This window comes from Clytia hemisphaerica, unplaced genomic scaffold (assembly GCF_902728285.1).
Source record: "Clytia hemisphaerica strain Z4C2 unplaced genomic scaffold, Clytia hemisphaerica genome assembly, whole genome shotgun sequence".
NCBI classification, from domain to species: domain Eukaryota; kingdom Metazoa; phylum Cnidaria; class Hydrozoa; order Leptothecata; family Clytiidae; genus Clytia; species Clytia hemisphaerica.
The window spans coordinates 35,644-58,964 of record NW_027104598.1 but is presented as its reverse complement, the minus strand read 5'-3'; the positions used below and the strand labels follow the sequence as shown (position 1 = coordinate 58,964).

The 23,321-nt window shown below is 34.9% G+C and overlaps 2 protein-coding genes across 2 annotated transcripts; one reads left to right on the top strand and one right to left on the bottom strand.

The window, feature by feature from the left end:
• The first annotated feature begins 411 nt into the window (after positions 1-411).
• LOC136824098 (uncharacterized) lies at positions 412-1,501 on the top strand. Its single transcript, XM_067080260.1, has one exon. The coding sequence runs from the start codon at positions 488-490 to the stop codon at positions 1,214-1,216; it is 729 nt and encodes a 242-aa protein (XP_066936361.1). The 5' UTR covers positions 412-487; the 3' UTR covers positions 1,217-1,501.
• Positions 1,502-11,638: 10,137 nt separating this feature from the next.
• Positions 11,639-19,362, bottom strand: LOC136824091 (protein Spindly-like). The gene is made up of 10 exons (XM_067080253.1): positions 19,097-19,362; positions 18,528-18,734; positions 17,863-18,177; positions 17,361-17,465; positions 17,023-17,133; positions 16,288-16,428; positions 15,962-16,065; positions 15,425-15,609; positions 14,639-15,201; positions 11,639-12,012 (listed from the first exon to the last, which is right to left on the bottom strand). The coding sequence occupies exons 1-10, from the start codon at positions 19,313-19,315 to the stop codon at positions 11,755-11,757; spliced, it is 2,208 nt and encodes a 735-aa protein (XP_066936354.1). The 5' UTR covers positions 19,316-19,362; the 3' UTR covers positions 11,639-11,754.
• Positions 19,363-23,321: the final 3,959 nt, after the last annotated feature.

Here is a 23,321-nt window from a genome sequence, read left to right as displayed (position 1 = left end):
CGCTAGAGTAAACGCGGGGAAATTATATATGCGCAGATTTTATAGCCATCATGGCGGTTTACGGAAAAAAGTAGCAGTATAGTTTAGAACAAACGGACGATACCAAAGCTTTAAAATTGAAGTTAGATATCTTGAGAAACTGACGTGGCCTGTTTTCAAAAACTCTCTAAACTAAACATATAATCATAAATCTATACGTGGCACTACTTATTGATTTCATCCTTTGTATTCTATAAAGACAAAGAAAAGGTGAAAGGTTATGAAAATAACATATGTATCATGTCGTGGAAAACCTATTTTTTGTTCGAGCTTTCATTTATCCACAGAATATCAAACCATCATGTAGCGCATCCCGGTTGAAGCGTTGCGAAAAAACGCAACTTTACTGAATATTGCAGCGCTGCAGAATTATGAAACTTGCGGAACTGACATCAACTTAAAAAACCTTTTTTCGTTCTAGATTATAACAATAAAGAGCATAGGAAAGATGGCGCAAACAGTTGAAATCATCGATGTTACCAAAGTGAACGAGAGAGTTAAAGCAGCTGTAGAACATACGTCTCAATGGTCAGGGAAGGCTCAACCTTATGCTAAGGATATTGTGGAACATTACAATGCGGAAGCTGAAAGTTACGAAGAGATGTACTTAACAATGGGTTATCATGATCATGAGAAAGTTAATGAGATCGCGTGTGAGCTTATCCCGGATCAGGCGACAAGAGAGGTAATTGAAGTTTTGGACATGGGCTGTGGAACTGGGCTTGTAGGAGATCAACTTTTCAAGGTTGGAGGATTCAAGAACATCTTTGGTGTTGATGCTTCCGTTGAAATGATGGCCAAAGCAAAAGCTAAGGGATCCTACAAGCAGACTATCGAGCTTTGGCTTGGGAAACCGGAAACATTTCCCAAAAATCTTCGGAACAGGTTCCGGCTTCTTGTATGCTGTGCAGTTTTGGCTGAAGGGCATTGTGACAAGAAACTCTTTGACGAAATGGTAATGGCGGCGAAGGGGCGTGGTTCCATCATTATCTTTTCCACCCGAGATCATTACTTGAGAGATTATGGATATCAAAAGAGAATGGATGAATTAGAAGCGAATGGAACCTGGAAACTAGCCAAAAGTCTTTTGATTCCAAAATATGATAAACTGGGCGATCAAAACCTTGGAAGATACAAAAAGACCGAAGTAAGAATTTGTGCCTATGAAATCTTGTGATCATAAAAAGCATTAGAAATTCAAACCAAAATATCGAAATGAACAATCTTACATAATTTTAACTTATTTTAAATTATTTTATTTTTTTTCGTTCGTTTTTTTAATTCATTGAATGTTTTTCATCTTATTATCAAATCAAAGTTTAAAATTTCAACTTAATTAGGTTAGAAATGGACAAATCTTTATACTCTTTATCAAGTTACTTCATCCAGAAAATTTCGTACTCCCAGTTTTGACTAAGAGTGAGGTCTTGGAAAGCGATCGTGGGCCCCCCGCGATAATTACTAAAATCTACTCACTGACTAATGAGGGCCTAATGACGGAAAATCCAAAGGGGAAAATTGGTAAGGAAACAGAATTAAGTTGATATTATGATTTTGGTTTCATGATTGATGTTATAGGATAATATATATTATATGTTACATGTATAATATTTTTGTATACTTTATTATAGCTGGGTCTACCATCTTGCCCTGACAGTAGAGATCATTGTTTAAGTATGTGACTAGTCTACATCTCTATCCCCCCTTCTCATCCTTTGCCACGTGGTTTTGAGAGTTCATTCTCTCCAGCAAGAACAGTTGAAATAGATTGTTATCAAAAGCAACTTAAAAGATTTAATTGTTATCCTCTTTTGCAAAACCCTAGTCGAACAGGACATCTGTTTACTGTTTTAGCTTCGAAAGATTTACCTTTCAAATTCTCTTTAGATTAGCCCATGCCAATTATGCCCATGCCTGAGCAAGTCTTTGTTTTAAAGTTTTATAAAGTAGTCTCTTGACGCTCCAAACACCCCTGTCTCATAGCCCCACTGGTACTTTCTTCCTCAGTGGGGATAAAAATTCCTATTGAAATCCCGATGGTGATAGAAATTCTATTGTTCCAAGTTTAAAAAATCCAGTGGGGATGGTTTTGGAAGTACAATTTTGAAACATTGACTTTCGAATGGAGATGAAATCAAAGTTCCAAGAAATTCCAAGGTATTTTCCCACCGGGACAAAATTTTTTCCAAATTTTCCAGTGGGGCTGGGGTCCCAGTAGGTCTGTGACATAATTTCCATAAATTCTTTTTAAATTGACTCGAAATGAGTCCTAAAATACTTTAAACCCCTCAAAATTCAAAAATTTTCTCCGTTACCTAACCATGGTGGGTAACGTCAATATTTGGGCATGGTATAACCCCCAATTTATATTGCATCTCCCTATATATACATCTACCCCTATTTTAAAATATCACATCTTCTTTTTTATAAAAATATACTTGATGAAATTGGCAAAAAAATTAAGAATATTCTAAGAATAATATCATTGTGGAATTTGGTAACTGAACGCTGAACCTAAGAATACCAATTTCTAGATAATTTTACCTGTAAATTGTTAATTATCCCCCACCAGTGCTAAAAGATTTCACAAATATGCCAAATCATTGCTTGAGGTATGTATTACTACATGCTGATATGCTAGTTTGGATCTTAACCTAAGAATACCGTAAGAATATTTCAAGATGATTCTCTCCAAAAAGTTAAGAATATCCATAATGAAATGAAAAAGCACCATTTGTCTATAAAAAAGCGTATATCACGAACCCCTACTATTTACAGTCGTAGTTATACAATAGAGATGTATTTGGAGTGCAACTCTTTCCATCAATTTCTCGGCAAATTTTCCAAGTAGTATGAATTTCCACCAGGTCTGTTTGATTGAGAAGAATTTAGTAAAATTTATGAAAATGTTAAAATTTTATGTAGTATTACTTGGTATAAACGTCCCAAAATTGTTATTAGATTTTTTTGGATCTTAGGAGGGGCGTTCAAAAGAAGGGGGTGTTTAAAATCAGTCACTCCCCAGCTGTCACCCAACGTTGTTTCAACGTTCATCTAACGTTATATGGACGTAATGTGTTGGGAACGTTAGATAAACGTTGTAACAACGTTCTGGGTCTAATAACGGTATTTGGTCCGTATCACTTTCTCTGTCCACCTCTATGTCAATACGACTTTGATTCTGGTTTCCGTTAGTTCCTTCTTCAGCAACAAATTCATATTTGCATTTGCACATCTTCCGGAACATAGTCCAAAAATGAACAACTACGTGCCCTGTAAACGCCATTCCCATAGGTGAACCAACCACGCGTAACAATTTCATAATCATAGCTAGATTTGCTTCTTTTTCCAAATCTGCGATGTAATGTGAAAATTCAGAGCTGATAAGATTGCAAAGAATGGCCAGGGTGCAACCAAGTATAAATGGGATTAAAAAATGTGGGGCTAGATTTTTCTTGAATAAATCACTTTTAGTATAATTCATGTTAATCGTGACGAATAAAGCAATTTGAATTACGAAAGCAATTATGAAACATCCCGTTTTTGCATCTGTCCATGCTAAGTGGTTAAACATGTCGTTGTCAGCAGCTTTTGAATTGTGTGCCCAAATTGAAATTAATACCATATTACCAAACTGATATAAACAGCCAACCACGCCCATCATTACCATCAAATAATCAATACCAAATGTTATTTGATTTGCTTTTTTATAAGCAACTTCGTTTGACGAACGAATCTTTAATAGAAAGAAGCATTATACTTTTAAGTGAAGAAACTCTCATGGAAGAAACTTTAGCAGTTTTCACGATAGTAGCTCTGCTAAAAACTTAATGCTCGAGAAAAAAACCCTTCTTGGAAAATCTAGCGTTGGTCTTAAAGAGTACCTCAAAAGAACTTTCAAAAGTGATTTTGGGACATCTTTTGAAAAAGAATTCATTAGCATGTGTCAAAATTATTTGATCACGTGGTCAAAAGGTGAGCAAAACAAACCAGTTAATCTACAGCCAACTCATTCTTATTCGAATCTCTATTATTCGAATCTTTCTGTAATTATGTATACACGTTTTTTTTTTAAGAAACACACTTTTAAGAAACATGAGGCTCAGAATGCCTAAAAACTAAGAAACATCTAAGAAACATGCTGAGGCTGAGAATGAGAAAATAACATTTTTAACTCTGTTTTTTTAGAACCTTCCAATCTTTGCATGAAAAATAGGCTGATTATTTCAAAAAGTTTAGAAACATGTAAGAAACATTTAAGGCTCAAAAGGCCAATTTCTTAAGAAACATTGAGGCTGCTTGGTAAAACTAGTTTCTTAAAAAAAAAAACGTGTAGGCTGGAAAGTGGTTTAAATTACTCTCTTAAATTCGAATCGTTCTCTATTTCGAATAATTTTTTTGTTCCCTTGAAGATCGAATTAGAGAGAGTCAACTGTACTTTGATAGGATAACGATTAGAATTTAAAAAAAAGCAAAATGCTTAAAATTGATTTCAAATTACCTTTAACCATAAGACGCAACTAGCAACTAAAAGTGCCAAAGCTGCTACCATTCCTGTGACATTTCCCCAAGGACCAATTTTGATTACGTCGGAATGAAAATAGTAGTTGTCGTCGAAGTAATGCAGCGCATTTATAATTTGTATAAGTACAATGAACAAACCACAAATAAAACCCCAAAATTTATATACTCTGGTCTTATCGGTAAATGTCTTGAAATCTCCATCTGATGGACAAACAAATTTTATTGGATCATTAGAATCCTCTTCAATGTCGTGCAAGGTATTTGGAAAGTCTTCTTCGTCCAATTTTATTGATTTATCGATTTTGGAAGCGTGTTCCAGGAATAAAGTACAAAAGATAAGTCTGTAATCTACAACCAGACTGTTATAGATTCCTGCAAAAAAACCGTAGGCCCACTTCAATATTTTTTCAACACTTTTTTCATGTTGTCGATCATATGCTCCTTTCATTGACTCTATCCAGAGGATAAAATTGGTCAAGCATATTATTTTAAAGTACCATGATGCACCTCGAAGTCTGTTTGTTTTGGCCTTCATACGATTCAATCGATAATGGTAAAAAATGATTTGAACAAATTTCTGTATTATAGCTAATTTGAAAAGCGCAGATTCCTTCCCATCTCCTTTTTTGCTGGCAGCAACCAAATAAACAATCTCCATCCCACAAACAGTTAAAGTTATTAAGCGCAAGGGTAATATATATGAACTGTTCTCTTTAGTTTTAGGCAGTTCTGGTAAAGACAAGAAGGTTACAATTTTTCTTGTAATACAGTAACTATTTAAGTACGAAAGTATGCTGCTCTTTATGCTTTTCATACAGGAACAGCATTCTTTACAGCTTAAGCAACCTTCTGAGTTATTTTCTTCATTCTCCGTTGGTTCCGGCAATTCATCAAAATATAACCAATGTCCGATAATTGTGAAAAGTATTGATACCGATAGTAGAGTAATGACACAAATAAGGTAAACATCATCACTTTGACTTTGATAGAGTATGGTTCCCCATAATGATGTTAAACCGACCGAAATAAAGATTATTCCGGTACGTTGAAGATTCAAACATGAAATTTTCTCGATACAGTAGTAACAAAAAGCGATAATTATTAGGAAACCTATCCCAACTAATGAGAAAGATGAGAAGATGATTTCTAGCTTCTCATTCACGCTTGTATCAAACGGAAAAGCCGTTGCATTAGTAGAAATGGTTGGATTCATCATAAGGTTGTCTTTTTAGTGGATTCTTAAATCTATAAAATAAAAAAAGTATACCTTAAGTGGATACATTTTCGCGGTTTTTACGAATTTGGCCATTTTCGTGACATTTTGTCCACGCCAAAAATTTTGAAGGCCTTTGATTCGCGAAAATTAGTCCACGCGAAATTATTTGGGATTTTACAATCGCGAAAATAAAAAAGAATGAAGATCAGACGATATTTTTTCATCTACTGTATTTAGATTTTCGTCTCGCGAAAATTAGTACACCCTACACGCGAAAATTTATCCACTTGAGGTAGGTTTAACTTTCCATTTGCCTATAACCTAAATTAGGGGTAGAAAACACAAGTAGTCAGACGGCTGAGAAGTAATTATGTGAGTCGGTAAAATTATGGCTGATCCTCGAATAATAAGTTTTGGGGAAAATTTATCCCGATAAATACAATATTAGTATAAATAAGTGAGAATTGCCTACAACCATAACTGCAGGGAGGAAGGGAGGTAAAAAATATTTCATCCGGTTAGTTTTTGGTTAGAGCGTCGACTTGAACATGGAGTTGCGATGGTCATTATGAACATGACGTCACGTGGCTACACTCAGTTGGCGGAGGGCGGCCACCCAGCCATTCCAAAACTGTAGCGCTGATCAAATAAAAGTTAAACCGCGATTTAGATTAGGGGTAGAAACCAATAAGTAGTCAAACGGCTGAGAAGTAAGTATGAGACGGTAGATATCACAGATATCTGTAAAGCCCGAAGGGCTAGATAGGCAACTTTAAGCTTTCCCCAGCAAAAAAAAGTGAAGCAAAAATTTTACTTTTTAAATTTCGTGCCGATGGATAGGATCTAGCATTTTAATTGTTTTCGGAGCGCGAGATCAAAAAAAGTAGGCGGCAAATGCTATTTCACATCTCTCAAACCGGTGAAATTGCATATTTTAGTCATGTGACTTTGGTAAGAAATCCTTCCAAACCTAGGCTTCACTTTTCGATAAAAGCTGCAAATTTAGCCCTTCGGGCTTTACAGATCTGTGGTAGATATAAGTAAGTAAGTAAGTATATTCATCTGGTTGCTGTCGGTGGAGCTGGAAGTCAGGGAGTCTATCCCCTTTTCTATTCGCACTCGACCTAGGAGATCGAATGCTGAGGTGAAGCGCCATACACCTACTCTCAGCTCCCAGTAACTTACCGCCTAGATCAGATAACCCAATCTAAGCTACTCATCCGCTGAGTTAGCGGTGACCGGGGATCGAACCCACAATCCTTAAATTGTAAGGCGAATGCTCTACCGACTGAGCTATCCGGAGACTAGTAAATATAAGTTTAGCATAAAATTATGGATAATCCTCAAATAATAAGTTTTGGGGAAAATTTCTCCCAACCGAAGGTGCCCCCAAAACGTATGGTTGTAGACATATTTACATAATAACATTAAACTAAGAAGACAAAGAAAAATAATTTTTTATATAATATAGACGTGAATCAAGAAAACATTCTTGCGTCATAATTCATGACTGTTTAACTTATGCTCATGTGTGTCCCTCTCTAGGGAAAACGATTGATGTAAACTTGCATGCCTTTTTTTCCATTAAACTAATGCCCTATATGGAAGAGGCTTGGATACCTGCAGGGGAGCACCAATCATGGAGGACCTAGACACTGTGAGAAAGATGTCACGTATTGGGCCCTAACCCTGCTCTTGGAGTTAATTTTTATTAGAAGTAGAAAATAGAACATGAAAAACAAATTTGCAATACCTTATTGTAAAATAAAAACATTGCTTCATCCTTTTTCACCTTACAAGAACAACTAAAATTTGACCTAAATCCTAAGCAAAAGCATATTACTATATACTATTGTGCCACTTAATCGCGCTACAAGTCTTAAAAAAACTAAAAAGTGGGATCCCAGGCTACAGTAAAGCCAGAGTCAAAGTATCTACCGACTGTTTTAAAGATCCCAGACTACTCGTTGGAGTTCTCGTTTAAAGGTAAACAAGCTAGATGCTGAATGGACCTACCTGATGATGAAAGTTAGATAGCAATGCAAGGAGAAAAATGAAAAAAATCAGTCAGAAAACATAGCGTTTAGCGAAAATGCATAACGCAAGAAATTCATCATTGATTGATGGTAGGGGGAGAGGGAAGGGTTGTAGGGAAAAAATAAATAGAAAGTTCTGGTCGCAAAAATCAGTTTTATTGACAATTGAATCATGCTTGATGGTGAGCATTGTTATCAATAATGTTTTTGTGTAAAAAACTTAGAAATATAAGGAAAAAATCCAACGAAAATCTGCAAAAACGGCGATTTCCGGAATTTTCAACCGGAAAAAAAATTTTCTCAAAAATCGAACTCGGCCATGTTTTGAGCATTGCAAATACGCATCTTTCTGCAAAAAATCAGAAAAAACTAAAAATAAAAATTCGAGAAAATGTCAAAAAACCGGTTTTTCCGGCATATTTCCGGCATTTTCGGCCGGAAAAAAATGTTTTTCGAAAATCGGGCTCCGTCACATTTTAGGTATTGTCATATTGCGTCAGTGTGCAAAATTTCATAAAAAAATATAAAGTACAGCTCGAGAAATTCAAGAAATACTGTCTTTCCGGCGAAAATAGGTTGTTCCGGCAACTTTTAAAATAGTTCCGGCTTCAAAAATCAATTTTATTGAAAATTGAAACATGCTTGATGGTGGGTATTGCTGTTAATAATGTTTTTGAATGAAAAAAACAACCAATTATAAGGAAAAAGTCCAATGAAAATCTAGAAAAACGGCGATTTCCGGCATATTTCAGGCATTCGGACTCAGCGATGTTTTAGGCATTGTTAATATGCATCTTTGAGCAAAAAATCAGAAAAAACTAATGATAAAATCTCGAGAAAATGCCAAAAAACAGTTTTTCCGGCATATTTCCGGCATTTTCGGCCGGAAATGAATTTCTTTCGAAAATCGAGCTTCGTCACAATTTTAGGTATTCACATTTTGCATCAATGTGCAAAATTTCATAAAAAAATTTAAGGTACAGCTCAAGAAATTCAAGAAATACCGTTTTTCTGGCGAAAATCGGCTGTTCCGATGATTTTTAGAAAGTTCCGGCTTCAAAAATCAGTTTTATTGTCAATTGAATCATGCTTAATCGTGGACATTGCTATAAATAATGTTTTTTTGTGAAAAAACAACGAAATATAAGGAAAAAGTCCGATGAAAATCTGCAAATACGGCGATTTCCGGCATATTTCCAGCATTTTCGACCGGAAAAGATTTTTTCTCAAAAATCGGACTCGGCCAAGTTTTGGGCATTGCTAATACGCATCTTTGTGCAAAAAATCAGAAAAAACTTATGATGAAATCTTGAGAAAATGCCAAAAAACCGGTTTTCCGGCATATTTCCGATATTTTCAGCCGGAAATGATTTTTTTTCGAAAATCGGGCTCCGTCACATTTTGGCCATTGCCATTTTGCATCTTTGTGCAAAAAATCAGAAAAAACAAATGAGCCAATCTCGAGAAAAGCTGGTAACAGACGAACGGACGGACGAACGAACGAACGAACAGATAGAGGTTAATTCATAGGACCTCCACCGGTACGGGGCACCCGGAGGTAGGTCCAAAAACCGGAGAAAACCATTTACCGAACCCGCAATTAAAGACATTGAAACTAACACTGGAGATCATTGATCCACTTTACCAGTATTTCCGGTCAGTAACTAACCAATTCCCACAAATGTGATCACCTCAAAGAATGTCTTCAAAACGATATTTCTGTACATGTAATTTGATCTCAAGCTGAGGCTAAAGCTTCCCTATACAAGGGAAATAACATAGAGGATTATTGAATCAAAGCGGAAAATTCTAATGCGTAATTAAAATAATCTCATGATGTCTAGTGAGACTAAACAAATTAATAATATATAGGTATAAACGTATAAGTAAGTAAGTAAGTAAGTAAGTAATGAATTTATTTGTCTTAATAAGCGAGACGAGCGACCACACTCATAGACATAAAGCTAAACTAAGGAGGTGGCCGCATGCTACTGTTACAAGAAAAAATAGTTTCTAAGATCTTACTAGGATACATTGAAAATAATTTTTTTATAAAATAGCAATAAAGAAATGAAAAATTCAGAACGAAACTCGAAAATCGTAAAAATCAAGTATATGAAGAGAGGAAATATAATCTTGTTAAATCTTTGAGACGATCCAATGTAGTGTAGAGATGTCGTCATAGGCTAGGTATTTTTGTATTTCGTTCCAAATCGAAATAGATTGGTATAAAATTGAGTATAGACAGAGTTAAAAAGCATGAGAAAAATCGATAAAGGAAAGACGACTCTAAAACTCTTAAAATAAAAATGCTGAAACTGATTATTCCTTTATCCTTTCTAAAAGAGGGCTTGAGGAAATAGGGTATTGAGACCATGCTCACGCTATAGTAGGGGGAAATTTGTTCGTTTTTTTGAGGTCGCTCGATTTTTTTAGTCAAAGCACTTGTTATACATTTTTGGAAAGCTAAGGGGTAGGTGATTCAAAATAACTTGGGTGCCAATTTTGTTTCGGACACTTTGGTGTTATTTTCGGACAAATACGACGGTCTCGGGCAAAAATCATAGGGTGAAAAATTAATGAAAATTTCAGCTTGAGAAAACGGAGACCTGTTGTATATTTTTGGAAAGCTCTCAAAATATCAAGATTAGTGATATACTGCGAGTATAGGTGATTTCAGTACCTAACTCGAGATATTGAGCTTCCGAAAGCGCAAAAACTGGACAAAACAGCTGTTTCTGGCTGAAAAACACTGAAAAACACTGTTTTTAAGGATTAATATCTCGAGTTAGGTAAAGAAATCACCTATACTCGCAATATATCACTAATCTTAATTTTTTGAGAGCTTTCCAAAAATATACAACAGGTCTCCGTTTTCTCAAGCTGAAATTTTTATTAATTTTTCACCCTATGATTTTTGCCCGAGACCGTCGTATTTGTCCGAAAATAACACCAAAGTGTCCGAAACAAAATTGGCACCCAAGTTATTTTGAATCACCTACCCCTTAGCTTTCCAAAAATGTATAACAAGTGCTTTGACTAAAAAAATCGAGCGATTTTACAAATTCCCCCCTACTACTATACCGGATAGCTTTTTGTGACGATAGAAAGTGGTCAGTGTGAACACCCTATCCGATATGATTTTCGAGACGATAGAAAACCTATCGAACCGATTTTTGTAGCGGATAGGTGTTGAGATGATACGATGTCCTGAGTCGCGTTTCGTCACACTCTGGGCCGGTGCATCTTTTGAGTGTCAACACACTATCCGATGATTTCGAGACGATATTTATTTTTCGAGATATTTTTTTTTATCTTTTTCTAGATATTCGATCTAAAAAGTAGTTTATTTTTGGTTTACTGCGAAAATAATATACTCATAATTTGTTCATTTTTTGTTTACAAAAAATTTTCTCGGCCTTCGGAAAATGAAATCTACTTTTCCCTGGGTTTTTTTCTTAGCTGCTGCATCATATTTCATGATATTTCCAAATCTGAAACTATGATATTTCCACAACTTTGGAAATATAGAAAAGTCATATTTCCATATTTACAAAAGTATATGGAAATATCACATTTTCAAGATATTTCCAGGATTGGAAATCTCTTATTTCGCCCAGTCTGAGTTACCAAGTCCGAATTGCTCTTGGCACAAAATTCAAAATATTCATGTCAGTTCTTAACTCCAAATCTTCATTAAAAAAATTATAGATTTTAATAAGTTTTCCAAAAATTTCAAATGGTACATTTATTCAGCCGGGATCTTATTCATTGAAATTTTTATGCCATTTCTGGACATAGATAAAGGGAAAGACAATTCATATTTAGCGATTTGAATGTATGTGTGCGTTGATTATTGAAACAAACAACTTGGATATAATTATTACTACTACATCATGTACAAATATAAAAATTAAAGAAAAGAAAAATATTAAAGAATCATTGTATTTTACAATCAGGGTCTTCGTCTTGCACAGTGGAGGTTGTTGTTTGAGGTTGACTGAATTGAGTTTTTGTTTGCGATACGTTCGATTGGTCGCTTAAGGCGGACGTTTGCTTTCGTTGCTTCAATTTGCTGACCATCTTTTTATCAGATGAGAGATCTGAAAGTGAGGGCGGCTTCGACGTATCTTTGATGGCGGCTGGGCGGGGATGTTGAGGCGGTGAATGGCCGTTGGGAATGTTCTCTTGGTTTTCCTGAAGTTTAAAAATTAAAAAATGAACATCAAACAAGAAAATACCATAAAGTGTTAGTGGGCTGTACTCCCTATGTTGAGGAGGTGTGACGTCCAGGGTGGTCTGTTTTTTTTAATGATAAAATCCAGGGTGGTCAGGATAACAAGGTCAAAAATCCAGGGTGGTCCAAACATGGAGGCATAAAGAAACAGGAGAAGTATGCTATTGTAACCATGCTCGCCCTACGATTAAAAAAATTACGAGGTATGCATGCTCATCTATATTATAATACGCTTAAATCGGAACTCTCCCATTCTCGCATGAGGCTTTTTCGCTAGCGATTTTTAAATACACGGCAATTTTTTTCGCGCCTTTTTGATTGTATATTCAATTCTATTCGCCAAGTGCACTTCCATTCAAGAGAGCACATTTCTCCTTGATGGAGAAACACAACTGACTGTGCAATAGCACTATCAGCATAATTTATAGTTTTTTAAAAAAAAGTTTATGTCGGTTATGAAATAATTTTGATTCACATGGGAATACGTCGAAGATAAAATTTGAGTTTTCAAAAAGACATCATATTTATGATTACCCTTGAGATATATAAAGCTCCGATGACATTCCCCTTCTATTTGATACTCTGATAAAAACATTTCAATTTAATGGACAATATGAGAAAAGTTGATGACTTATTCCCAATTCAATTATGAAATTTTTTAATCAATGTTTGCTATTTTTTGTTCTATTGAGATAGCAAAATGAAAACGCTTTTACTTACGCATTGAGTTTAATTGTTAAATAATTGTTGACTCTGTTAAGAGGTATTGAAAAAAGGCACTCTTTATATTCCACCGTAAAGCACTGTGGTCTTTGGAGTGATCGGTGTTGCCAAGTACCTCTAATACTGAATTTGAATTTCTATTTGTTTTTTATCTTCATCCTTGCGTGACGAAAATAATAGTCTTTCCTCTCCCAAAAACCCCCAAAAAAGCACGTTTAAAGTATGGCCGATTTCTCGCGAGAAATTTTTAACTCAATTTTCACCAATATTTGCATGAGCATTATTTTTAGCGAGTCAAGAACATTATTGTTTGAAGGTTTTCAACAAAAGAAATTATGACAAATTTATACAATTTAATAAGGAGAAGAAAAATCAAAATTCAACTAAAAATACTTTCACCATATTTTTTAATGTGCATTAATTTTAGTGTCCCCTTAAAAATTTTAAACATCAATTTTTACGAAAAAGGCCTAAATTTAAGAACATTTCTTCTCGCAAAATAAGTACATTTGTATACAAATCCCTACAAGTTTCTGAAAAATAGAAAAGCGAGCGAAGCGAGCGTATTAAAAGGAGTAAGAAGTCGTCTCGGACGACGCCGGGACGGCTAGTAATCTCATATATCGTGCATTTTCAATGAGCTCTTTTGTTGATAGGTGAAATCTTATTGGCTAACTTAAATGTTGGAAATAAGATGAGACGAGATTCATTGTTTCTGGCATTGGTGTAAGAAAATATTTGGACTAAAAAAGGGCCTGTAAACTTTGCAATCCTTCATCAAATGACAAGATTTTTCGATCAACATTTTCTTCAAGGTGAACCCTATTGCTTAATACTTTCCTCCAAAATTCTCCAGCGACTTTTTGTCTACAAATTGGGTCTGAAATTGTGTGTGCTTATAAAGAACTTTTTATTTTCTGGCTAGAGAAAATATCTTTTCAAAACAAAATTTAATGGATGCCAAAATTGAACGCAAACTTATTTCGTGGAGCTAAATTTTATTTTATTCTCGTATATTAGAAGGCTAGAAATCTTCGATGCTGATAGTAAGAATGTTCAGAACAGACTTGAGTTCTACTAAAAAGTCGTATTTCGTCGGGCGAGCCTAGAATTTCTTTTGATTTATTACATAAAAGAAATCAAACGACTTTAACGACCAATTACCGACAAATTCGTCTCCTGTCTTTCTTTATACCTCTATGGACCAAAGAAATGGGAGAAAAAAATTCAAGGGTGTCCTGAGAAATTGGAAAAAATCCAGGGAGGTCACCTTTTTTTAAAAAGATAGGAGGTACAATTTTTTTCTGGAATAGCCCAATGACAAGTAAAGCTAGAATAGACGATATGATTTAAAAGATTCCAAAGAAAAAAGTGAAATACGTTTACAATTTACAGTCTCGTTCGACATCGCCGAAGAGATTATTACAAGAACGTTTAATTCGATGCCTACTCATAGGTAGATGATATAGAGGATCGAATACAATGCCATAATCGTTTATGCTGCCCTCCCGCGGCATGGAAAAATGAACTAAGCCTAACTTTACAGTGGTAGATTCTTCAATTAGGTAGTACAGTTGAGTCTCCATAATTCAAACACGCACGGGGAGGCACAAATTTGTTCGAGTTAAAGAAATTTCGAGTTATGGATCAAGCTTTATAAAGTATTTTTAACTAAAAGGGTCTAAGTTAAGTAGACATTCGAGTTATAGGGGATCGAGTTAAAGAGAATCTACTGTAATGTTAAAGCCCATTCTCTAATATGTAGTCTCTGACATTTTCTTTTAAAGGCATACTTTTCTCTCTAATGGTGTCCAATACTGGAAGAATGAGATTAATTTTTTTAAAAGGAGATTTGTAAAGTACCTTAATGTCATTGAGCTCTTCCATCAACGAATTTCTCGACACGTTGCTGTTGTTGTTCGTCACAACCGGGATTTTCTCGGGTGTGTCTTTGAAACTGACTTTTCTCGGTTTGTTTGGGACATCGAGGTCATCTGAAGAGATATGCGAGACATGATCGAGACCGGTTTTTGTTGGTGTTTTGAGTTGAGTGGAAGAGGCGAGAGGTTGACGATCTGTGGAGAAAACACTGTCTTCGTTTTGTTGTTGGGAAACTTTATCTTCAATGCCTAGTGTTCGTAAGACTTCTTTTGGTAGTTTATGCCATTGCATGTCAGTGGAAAACCCTCCGTCTGGTCGAGTGCTTCGATTGAATCGACTCTTATCTGCGATTCGACTTTTACTTTTCGATTGATGATTTCCGTTCTGTTTTATGGTCGTGTTGTTTGTTTCATTTGGTTTTCGAAGGGAGAAAGGGACCGGATGTTTCTCGATCTTTTTAGGTTCTTTGATCTGGCCTTCGGGCACGATATCGTTCGTCGAGTCATAATTGAATTTCTTTTCAATCAACTTTCGCTTTTGTGTTTCTAAACAACAAATGAGATAAATTCAAGAAAAAATACATTCCTAGCTAAAACACTGAAATTTTATTCCAGCGCGCATACTGAACCTCAGGAAAAAAACCTCCTGGATGTTACAAGCTGTAAAAATAATCTACATCTATGAATAGCAAGAATTCTCCCACCTTTTTTAAATGAATGCAAAATGGTAATTTAAAACAGAAAATGGTGCATGTGAAAACATTTATACCTGATTCTAGCTTGTTTTTTGTTTCTTCTAATTTCAATTTCAACCTCATATTCGCTTGATCACTTGAATCTAACCGCGCGGTCGTTTCGTACAGACGCTGTTCTGCGTTATGTAATTTATCACTCTCAGCGATCTTGATCATGTAAATCGTGTCATATTCTTTCTGTAACTTGTCCAACTTTGATCTTAAGTGAAAAGTGAGGCACAAATTTACCAGAGAACGCTTCACAAATAATATAATGAGAATGCGATTAAAAGTTCACGGTCAACTACTGTACGACTCTCAAAATGCCTGGACTTCAAATGGCCATGACTTTTGATCGAAAAAATGAATGCTTATAATAATTTTTATTGCATTTTGAAATTTGCGTGATATCCAGCGTTGATTAGGATACGAAAAATTCAGGCTACAGCAGCCTCTTAAAGCTAAAATTTTGACAAATTCCCACGAGGTCATTTTTTCGTTTCCTGAAAAAGATTGTGCAGCTAAATATGTTTTAAAATTTAAAGAGGAGTAAGGAATGAAATTGGAATTACTTGAATTCGTTAATTTCGGAATAGAGGAAATCCACCAAATCTTTAGTTTTGCGAAATTCCGGTAAATTTTGTGTCATCTTGACTAGTTCTTCTTTTGGGATCATCTGTTTTACATAGAATGAATCAGAACATCGACATTCAAATACAGCTTTTACAGAGCTAAGAAATCAGAGTCACAAAAATATGTCCCTTCAGAGCCAGTCAGTTACTGCATGAGAGAAATCCAACAAAGAAACGGTCAATTTTCAAAGTAAAATCCATCATAATCTTATCCAACTGACACCTACTTAATATCTACATTAAAATGTATGTGAATTGAGACAAACCTTTTGGTCTTCTGACGTCTTTAACTTGTTGGTCAGTAAAGCATTCTCAGACTTAGCCTGTGATAAAGCCCTTTCTAGCCTTGATATATGATCTTCATCTGCTCGTGCATTTTTCACTTGTAGCAAAGCGTACACTTGGTTCTGTGGAAATATGAGAAATGAAAACTTGAGAAAGCTTAACATATAGTTTCCACCACCCCATTTATGCTGGGGGGTCTACAATGTTCCTAAAGGGGAAGAAGAAAGAATTTTTTAAACTTTTCAGTAGAAAGTTTTCTGTAGTCTTTTTAGTTTTTTTTTTACATTTGCATATTTTTTCTTCCCCAGAGCACATGGCAGAGGATTCCCTTTCTTGGATAAATTTTTTAGTAATTTCTTCTCTTAAATTAATCGCCCAGATCCAGCTTGTGAAAAAAGGGGAGGGAAAACGCAAAAAGGGTGGAAAATTTTTTTTCTTTCCCTCCGGGTTTGAGGGATAATCAGAAAGCCTGAAATTTCTGGGGGAACTGACCCAGAAGGAAACTATGCAAGACAAATATCCATTACTAGTCATATATGCTAATTGAATCTGAGCAGAAAAGTTTATGATTTGTCACAAGTAAGTACGGTCAAACGAGCATCAACAATCTTATGCAGAGTGTCCCGAAAAAAGCCATGTGTCAAAACATGAGAAGTGGAAAAAATTTGTATATGTAAAAAATTAGTATTTATAAAATGCGATCATTAGAAAAGTACCTTCATGTTATGTAGTTGATTTTTTACACAATTGTAAGCCCTAAGAAGTGAATCGTGTTTGACTTGCACGGCCAACAATTTCTTCTCCATTTCAATCCGCTTATCTTCCACCTGCAGAGAAAAAAAACATCAAACTTTAATTAACATTATTCGATACATATTCTAAGTTTCGAGTGTTGAAAGGACAAAAAAGATAATCAAAGGTGTCATAAAGTAATTAGGGTCAAATTCGATCAGAAAATGTCCTTACTACCTATAAAGAATCGTTTTGGCGTAAAAGGTCAAACAATAGACAAAAATTGGCTGAAAATTGGAATGAAAAAGGGAGAACCATATACCTCACTGAAAAGAGAATTTCCACTGGTTTTATGACTGGAATTTCTGGTTTCTGCTTTCAATAAATCCAGTTCTGTCTTTATCTCCATCTTCTCTTCACGGGCTTGCTTTAAACAAATAAAAAAATTTCAAGGCTTGCAGACTCTAAATACACCCAATTTCTTAGGAAGATGGACAAAAATGCTCACAAAATGGTGAAAATAAGAACATGTTAAAAACATTTTTAATCTTAAGACTCAAAAAGTTAAAAACATCCAAAGGCTTCAAAAATTTTTGGTATTCTTATAAAGAAAACGTGTAAGGTCTACATATTCTTATTTTACACGAAGCCCTCGACAAAGCGTGATATAACTTGTTAACTTGTGAATCCCTCAGTGAAAATTGTTAGTAGTCATCTTTTTAGATTCGTTGAAAAAATCATTTAGTCGAAGGAAATCAAAAACGACCGTAGACTTTTTGGACTCAAAATTCCGCATTATGGGAAATGAAGTGAGGTAGGGAAACCTGCAGATGATTGAAGTAGGTTGTGCATCTCATTTCAAGTTCTTCCAACTCTGTTCTCTGTGCATCAGTTTCTTTGATCTTATTGGTCAACTCTAACACCAATGTTTGGTTTTTGGTGGACAGTTCTGACGAAGTTTGTTGCAATTCACTGATATTCTCTTCCAAGATGAAATTCTGTTCTCGAAGGGAGAAGAGTTCTTGTTCACTCGTATTAGATTGCACTCTCACTTTCTGCATATTTTCTGATTGCAATTCTTGTATCCGCTTTTTTAGGGACTCAATCTGTTCTGCCAATTGCTGTTCCCTGAATTGAGCCTGAAAGGAAATGATTGAATAAATTTCTTTAAATTTAAAATTACTTTATAATATATAATATAAATATTCAAACTTTTTTTAAATATGAAAAGCCAGCACTAAAATGCAAAAAGCTTTCTGGGTGTAAATGTCCTCTAGACAAAAAAAAGTTTAAACCGGGGTAGGTCCAAAAGTTTGCTATTACATAACCAGATAAGTGATACATATTGTGACAAAATATTGTTAGCCTCTTTCCTTTATTGCATCAAATCCCCCATTTAATCGGAAAAGGTATAAAAAGCCTTTCTTGAAAAATTGGATCCCCCTTAAAGTTAAAGCACCCTCTTTAATTCGCAATATGGTCTGCTCACCTGTTCCAGATCATTGTTGGCACTATCCTTCTCTTTCTTTGCATTTTTCAATTCTTTTCGCATATTTTCTTGGATCTCCTCAATATCATTCTCATGTTTCTTTGTGATTTGTCGCTGAAACTCTTCGAAATCGTGTTCTTGTGCTAAAAGTGCTCTCTCTTTCACTTCAAGCTTGGTCTTTAGCTCAAAAGATTCTTGAACCAAATGCTGGATTGTAGCCAAAAGAAAAAAATTGAAAAACACAAACATACAAATAATGTTCTATAGGTTGGCAGTAGTATGACCTAATTATTGAAAATAAATAGAAAATAGTAGAATTAAAAAGTCATTGTCACAGGTTCGTTAACAGTTAAATCAAGGGTATTATGACGTTTTAAATGGGTCAGGCTTTATCGATGTACAAAGAACCATTAAGTATAGGAGGAAGATAGTATGATAATCTTCCATAGACATAGATGATGATAGTTTCAAGCGGTCGAGCAATGATGATGATGATGATATCCTACTTGAAATTAAAAGTTAATTCAAAACCTGTATAAAAACTAATTCTCTCTGTCATATAAACAAACCTCGATTTCTTGGTCCTGTAGAGATCTTATTTCATCGAATTGATTCTGGTTTTTCTGGATCTCATCCACTAATTTCAAACCGAATTCACCTGCTCTATTGAGTTGCTCTTCCTTTTGTCTACAAGCATCTAGTAGTCCGTCCCAGTCAAGGTCTTCATAGCCCTCACTGTTATTGCTCAATGGACTACAAGTCATTGAATCTTCTAATGGATTCTCCATTCCCAAATTGAAGAATTGTTATCAAAGAAATCTTTTTTATAAAAGCTGTAAGGTAAAATAACTTCATTATGGTTCCTCCATGAAAAAGTATAATGTTTTTGTCAAGGATTATTCCTAACAAAAACGTAACAGACAGTAACGTACAACAGTGACGTCATTGCTTCATTTGCTGATTCTTTGAAAACACTGAAAAGAGCATCCCCTCCACACTGGACCAAGATGACAAAACTCAGAAATTGGAAATTTAACCTTGAAAAATTCAGGCAAAATAATATGGCAAAGAACAGAGAGGTTTAAAACCCAACCATTCATATGATATCCTCTATCCCTCTTTCAGGACATGTTTTTTAATTGTTTCGTTTTTATCGTCATTCATTTCTAATATAATGAATGAACTGAAATTATGCCCTGATGATGGTTGCGTGGAAAAGATGAACTTTAAAAATTTACAAGAGTTTTTTTCTAAAGCTTAAATCTGTCATGACTTATGATTCAACAAAGTGCGGTACAATACTTAGCATTTTAGTGGGAGCAAATACAAAGCATTTGGTTTTAGAGGCTTGTATCTCTCTCAATTTTTCTGCTATGACTCTAATACTTTGCACATGCCTTTTTATACCTTATAAGATCAATATACCAACATAAGCAATCACTAAAAATGGTAATTCAAAAAGATAGAAAAAACAAAAAGTCTTTTCTGCGATCTTTGTCATAGTTAAATGGACCAAAAGCGAGCAATATTTTAACATTTTAACAGAAAATGTTAAATATTTGCTCAATTCTGGACCCTGAAAAGGTTTCGAACATCAAATAAGTTATCATTACTGTTTGATACACTATTGAACAGAACTTCATGAGGTTACTTTATGTTCCTGGGTCTCAAAATGAGCTGAATTTAGCAAAAATTTTAACCATTTAATTAGGTGTTCAGACACATACTAATAATTCTGCGGCAGTATTTCCAGTGGAAAATGTTAAATTTAGCTCCAAATGGACCCTTTAACAGCTCAATTGTTATATTGGTGTTAATAACTTGATTATTAAACTACTTCAAAGGAAGTTACAGTATGAAGGTTTTACACCCACTCCAGCCTTTTAATTAGGTGTTTAGAAACATACTAGTAATTCTGCTGCAGTATTTTCAGTGAAAAAGTGCTAAATTTGACTCCAAACGAGCCCTTTTAAATAACAGCTCAATTGTTATATTGGTGTTAATAACTTGATTATTCAACTATTTCAAAAGAAGTTATGGAAGTCTTATACCCAATCAAGCCTTTTACTTTGGTGTTTTAGCACTTATTGTCAATGGGAAAATAGGTGCTAAAAAAGTGCTCTAAAAAGGGCCCCACAATAGGAAAATGTGGGCCTTTTAAAAATAATAGGCTGCTTTAATTGCCATCCCTCTATGAAAATCATTGGTCAGATAGACAACTTCCTGGGTTTTTAGCTCTGATTTAGATCATTTTCCAAACACATGCAAATACTAAAATTTGCTCCTAACCGGCCCCTACAACAGCTAGAATTTTGAAAAACGAACTTATTGGGGTCCTATGATTACTTCTAGCATTCTGTGAAAATTTCAGACCTCCAAGTTACCCCAATCAAAATTTAGCAATGAAATGAAAATGCCAAAGACGAAACAATTATTAAAAAACATGTCCTTAACATGTGCAGCCCCTATTTATTTTTAGAATATTTTGAAAATGTATATGAATTACAATGGTGACTTACAACTATTTTTTTAATTTTATGCAACACAGTGGGCAGGAGTAAGAATTTTAGGTCTTTCATCATGCTATTTTTCCAAATTCTTTTAATGCTCAATAAAGACTAAAATGGACTAAACCCCAGAAAAACCACCCAAATTTTGTGGCGTAATTTCTGTAACAATCTGATTTGATTTGTGATTGATTCTGATATTTGATTGATGATGTTAGCGAGGTCTGTTAGCACAAAAATACTTCAGATGGTGATAAAAGCATGAAATTTGGCACAGATGATCCTTAGAGGGTCTAAAACTTAATTTCAAACAAAATTTTAACACCTGGCCACCTGCCAGATGACGTCATCAAGTGGCTGGGCAAAAATTTATTTTTTTGAAAATATTCAAAATCTAATGGTTCCAGCAGAAAGAGCATGAAATGCTTATAAAAATCGAGGTATTATAAAACATACCTTGAAAATCTTCCTATCAAAAGTTACAAAGGTTGGAAGTTTTCCAGGCAAAAAATCCCGTAATAACGGAACTACTTTAGGCATACAAACTTTCGCGAGCAGAAACTTTCGCGATTTTCGCGAATTTTGGCCCTTTTCGCGAAAGTAATTCTAGGAAGGGCCATTTGCAAAATTTTGCGAAGTATACATAAAGTACATAGGAACAAATTTTTTGTTTACGGATTTATAAATTAAATTTTGTACTTTTTATTTTTGTTTTTGAAATTTATTTGATAAAAGTCACTTTACAAATTGGGACCAAATGTGTTTGAAATTTTATGTAGAATCTGAAAAATTGGTTTTGGGAAAATTACCGACATGGGTGCAAATAGATAATTAGTTAAAATTCCCTTATTAAATAAAGTTAAAATTCCATTATTTAAAAAACACTTAGACACCTTCCTCACACCTTCCGGACGAACCACTGCTTGCCCAATATTTCAACTTTCCTTAAGCAAGCTGACTCCAACAGCCTCAAGGAAATGTCGAAGCATTGGACTCAACGAGTTGGATGAGCTGTTCAAGCAGAAGCCAAAAATAGGTACAAATAGGTAGGTTAACCCTTTGAGCATCTCCCCCCCACCTAAGATGAATCTTTTTGATAAGTTTTGAAAATGTTTATCCAATGGACTTGAAATTTTGCAGATGTGCACCAAAATATGAATTGTCATCATTCTTTGAAAATTACTGAAAATAGGACCCCCCTCTAACTTTTTTCCACTTTAATTTTTTTTGCTCAAATTTTGTTAGGCAGCTCCATGTGACATGTATTTTGGGGTAGAAGGTCAATTTTTTGCTATCTCTAGGATTCGTGCTTTTTACAGACTGGCCAAAAATTGCCCTTATTTCACCTAAACAGCCCTAGGATACTGTATCTAATGATTGGAAAATGCCATTGACTTGAAATTTTGACAATGTTAGATATTGGTGCTACAAACTTGCAGCCCAAATTTCAGCAAAATCGGGTGAGTGGTTATGCTGAAAGTGAGCATTTTAATTAAAAAACAAACCGCTCACGTGACTGACTAAATTGAAATTTTGCATACTGTCTTAGATCGCCAATATATATCAGTGGTGAAAAATATAACAATATAGACAGAAAAAGTTTACGGTCTGGATATCCAGGCTAGGGCTACTAAAAACTTTGCCAAATACATTTGCCATTTTGTTAGCCAAATATAAAATATGATATATAATTTGGACAAAAGGTATTGGCCTAACAAGTGGCAAAAATGACTAAAAGTAGACGAAAAACTGAAAAACTTTCTAATTTTTAACCTGAAAAATTGTCCAAATAACCAAAAGTGGATCCTGTCAGATACACATCTTGAAAATTAGCCGATTTGGGACCCTTTCAGATATCTTCAGAGCCTAAAAAAGGGACCCTGACCAGCGACTTTTTGCCTAATTTTGCCTAAGTGCCCCCACCGGAGCGTGGACGGCCGCCAATACATCATTGGCAAATCAGATAAGAGCGAGAGCAATTAATGCAAGCGAATGCACAATTGAATCAATAGAACGTAATCGAACATAATCTAAAATGATCAAACAAAATTGAAGTACTGTAATAGTTGTTTTGGAGAACGCAATAGCCTATTGAATAACTTATTACTCCACAACCAGTTACTTACTTGTGTTACTTTGTGTGGTTGTTTGAGCATCCTGCTTCAGGTAAGGTTCTTGGTGAACCACGCCTCTGTGTGATCAATCTGTCGAGAGAAAAAGAATCTCAGCAGATATTTTTCATGTCAATTATTGAATTGGAATTAGCTCTCCTGCACCCAGTATATCC

What these genes read in the sequence shown, in the direction of transcription:
- LOC136824091 (XM_067080253.1), bottom strand. Translation starts at nt 19,315, where the DNA reads ATGGAGAATCCATTAGAAGATTCAATGACTTGTAGTCCATTGAGCAAT. An exon ending in TACAGGACCAAGAAATCGAG is followed by an intron (nt 18,735 to 19,096) that starts GTTTGTTTATAT and finishes GCTACAATCCAG; the next exon opens with CATTTGGTTCAAGAATCTTT. An exon ending in TCCGAAATTAACGAATTCAA is followed by an intron (nt 15,610 to 15,961) that starts GTAATTCCAATT and finishes TTTTCACTTAAG; the next exon opens with ATCAAAGTTGGACAAGTTAC.
- LOC136824098 (XM_067080260.1), top strand. Translation starts at nt 488, where the DNA reads ATGGCGCAAACAGTTGAAATCATCGATGTTACCAAAGTGAACGAGAGA.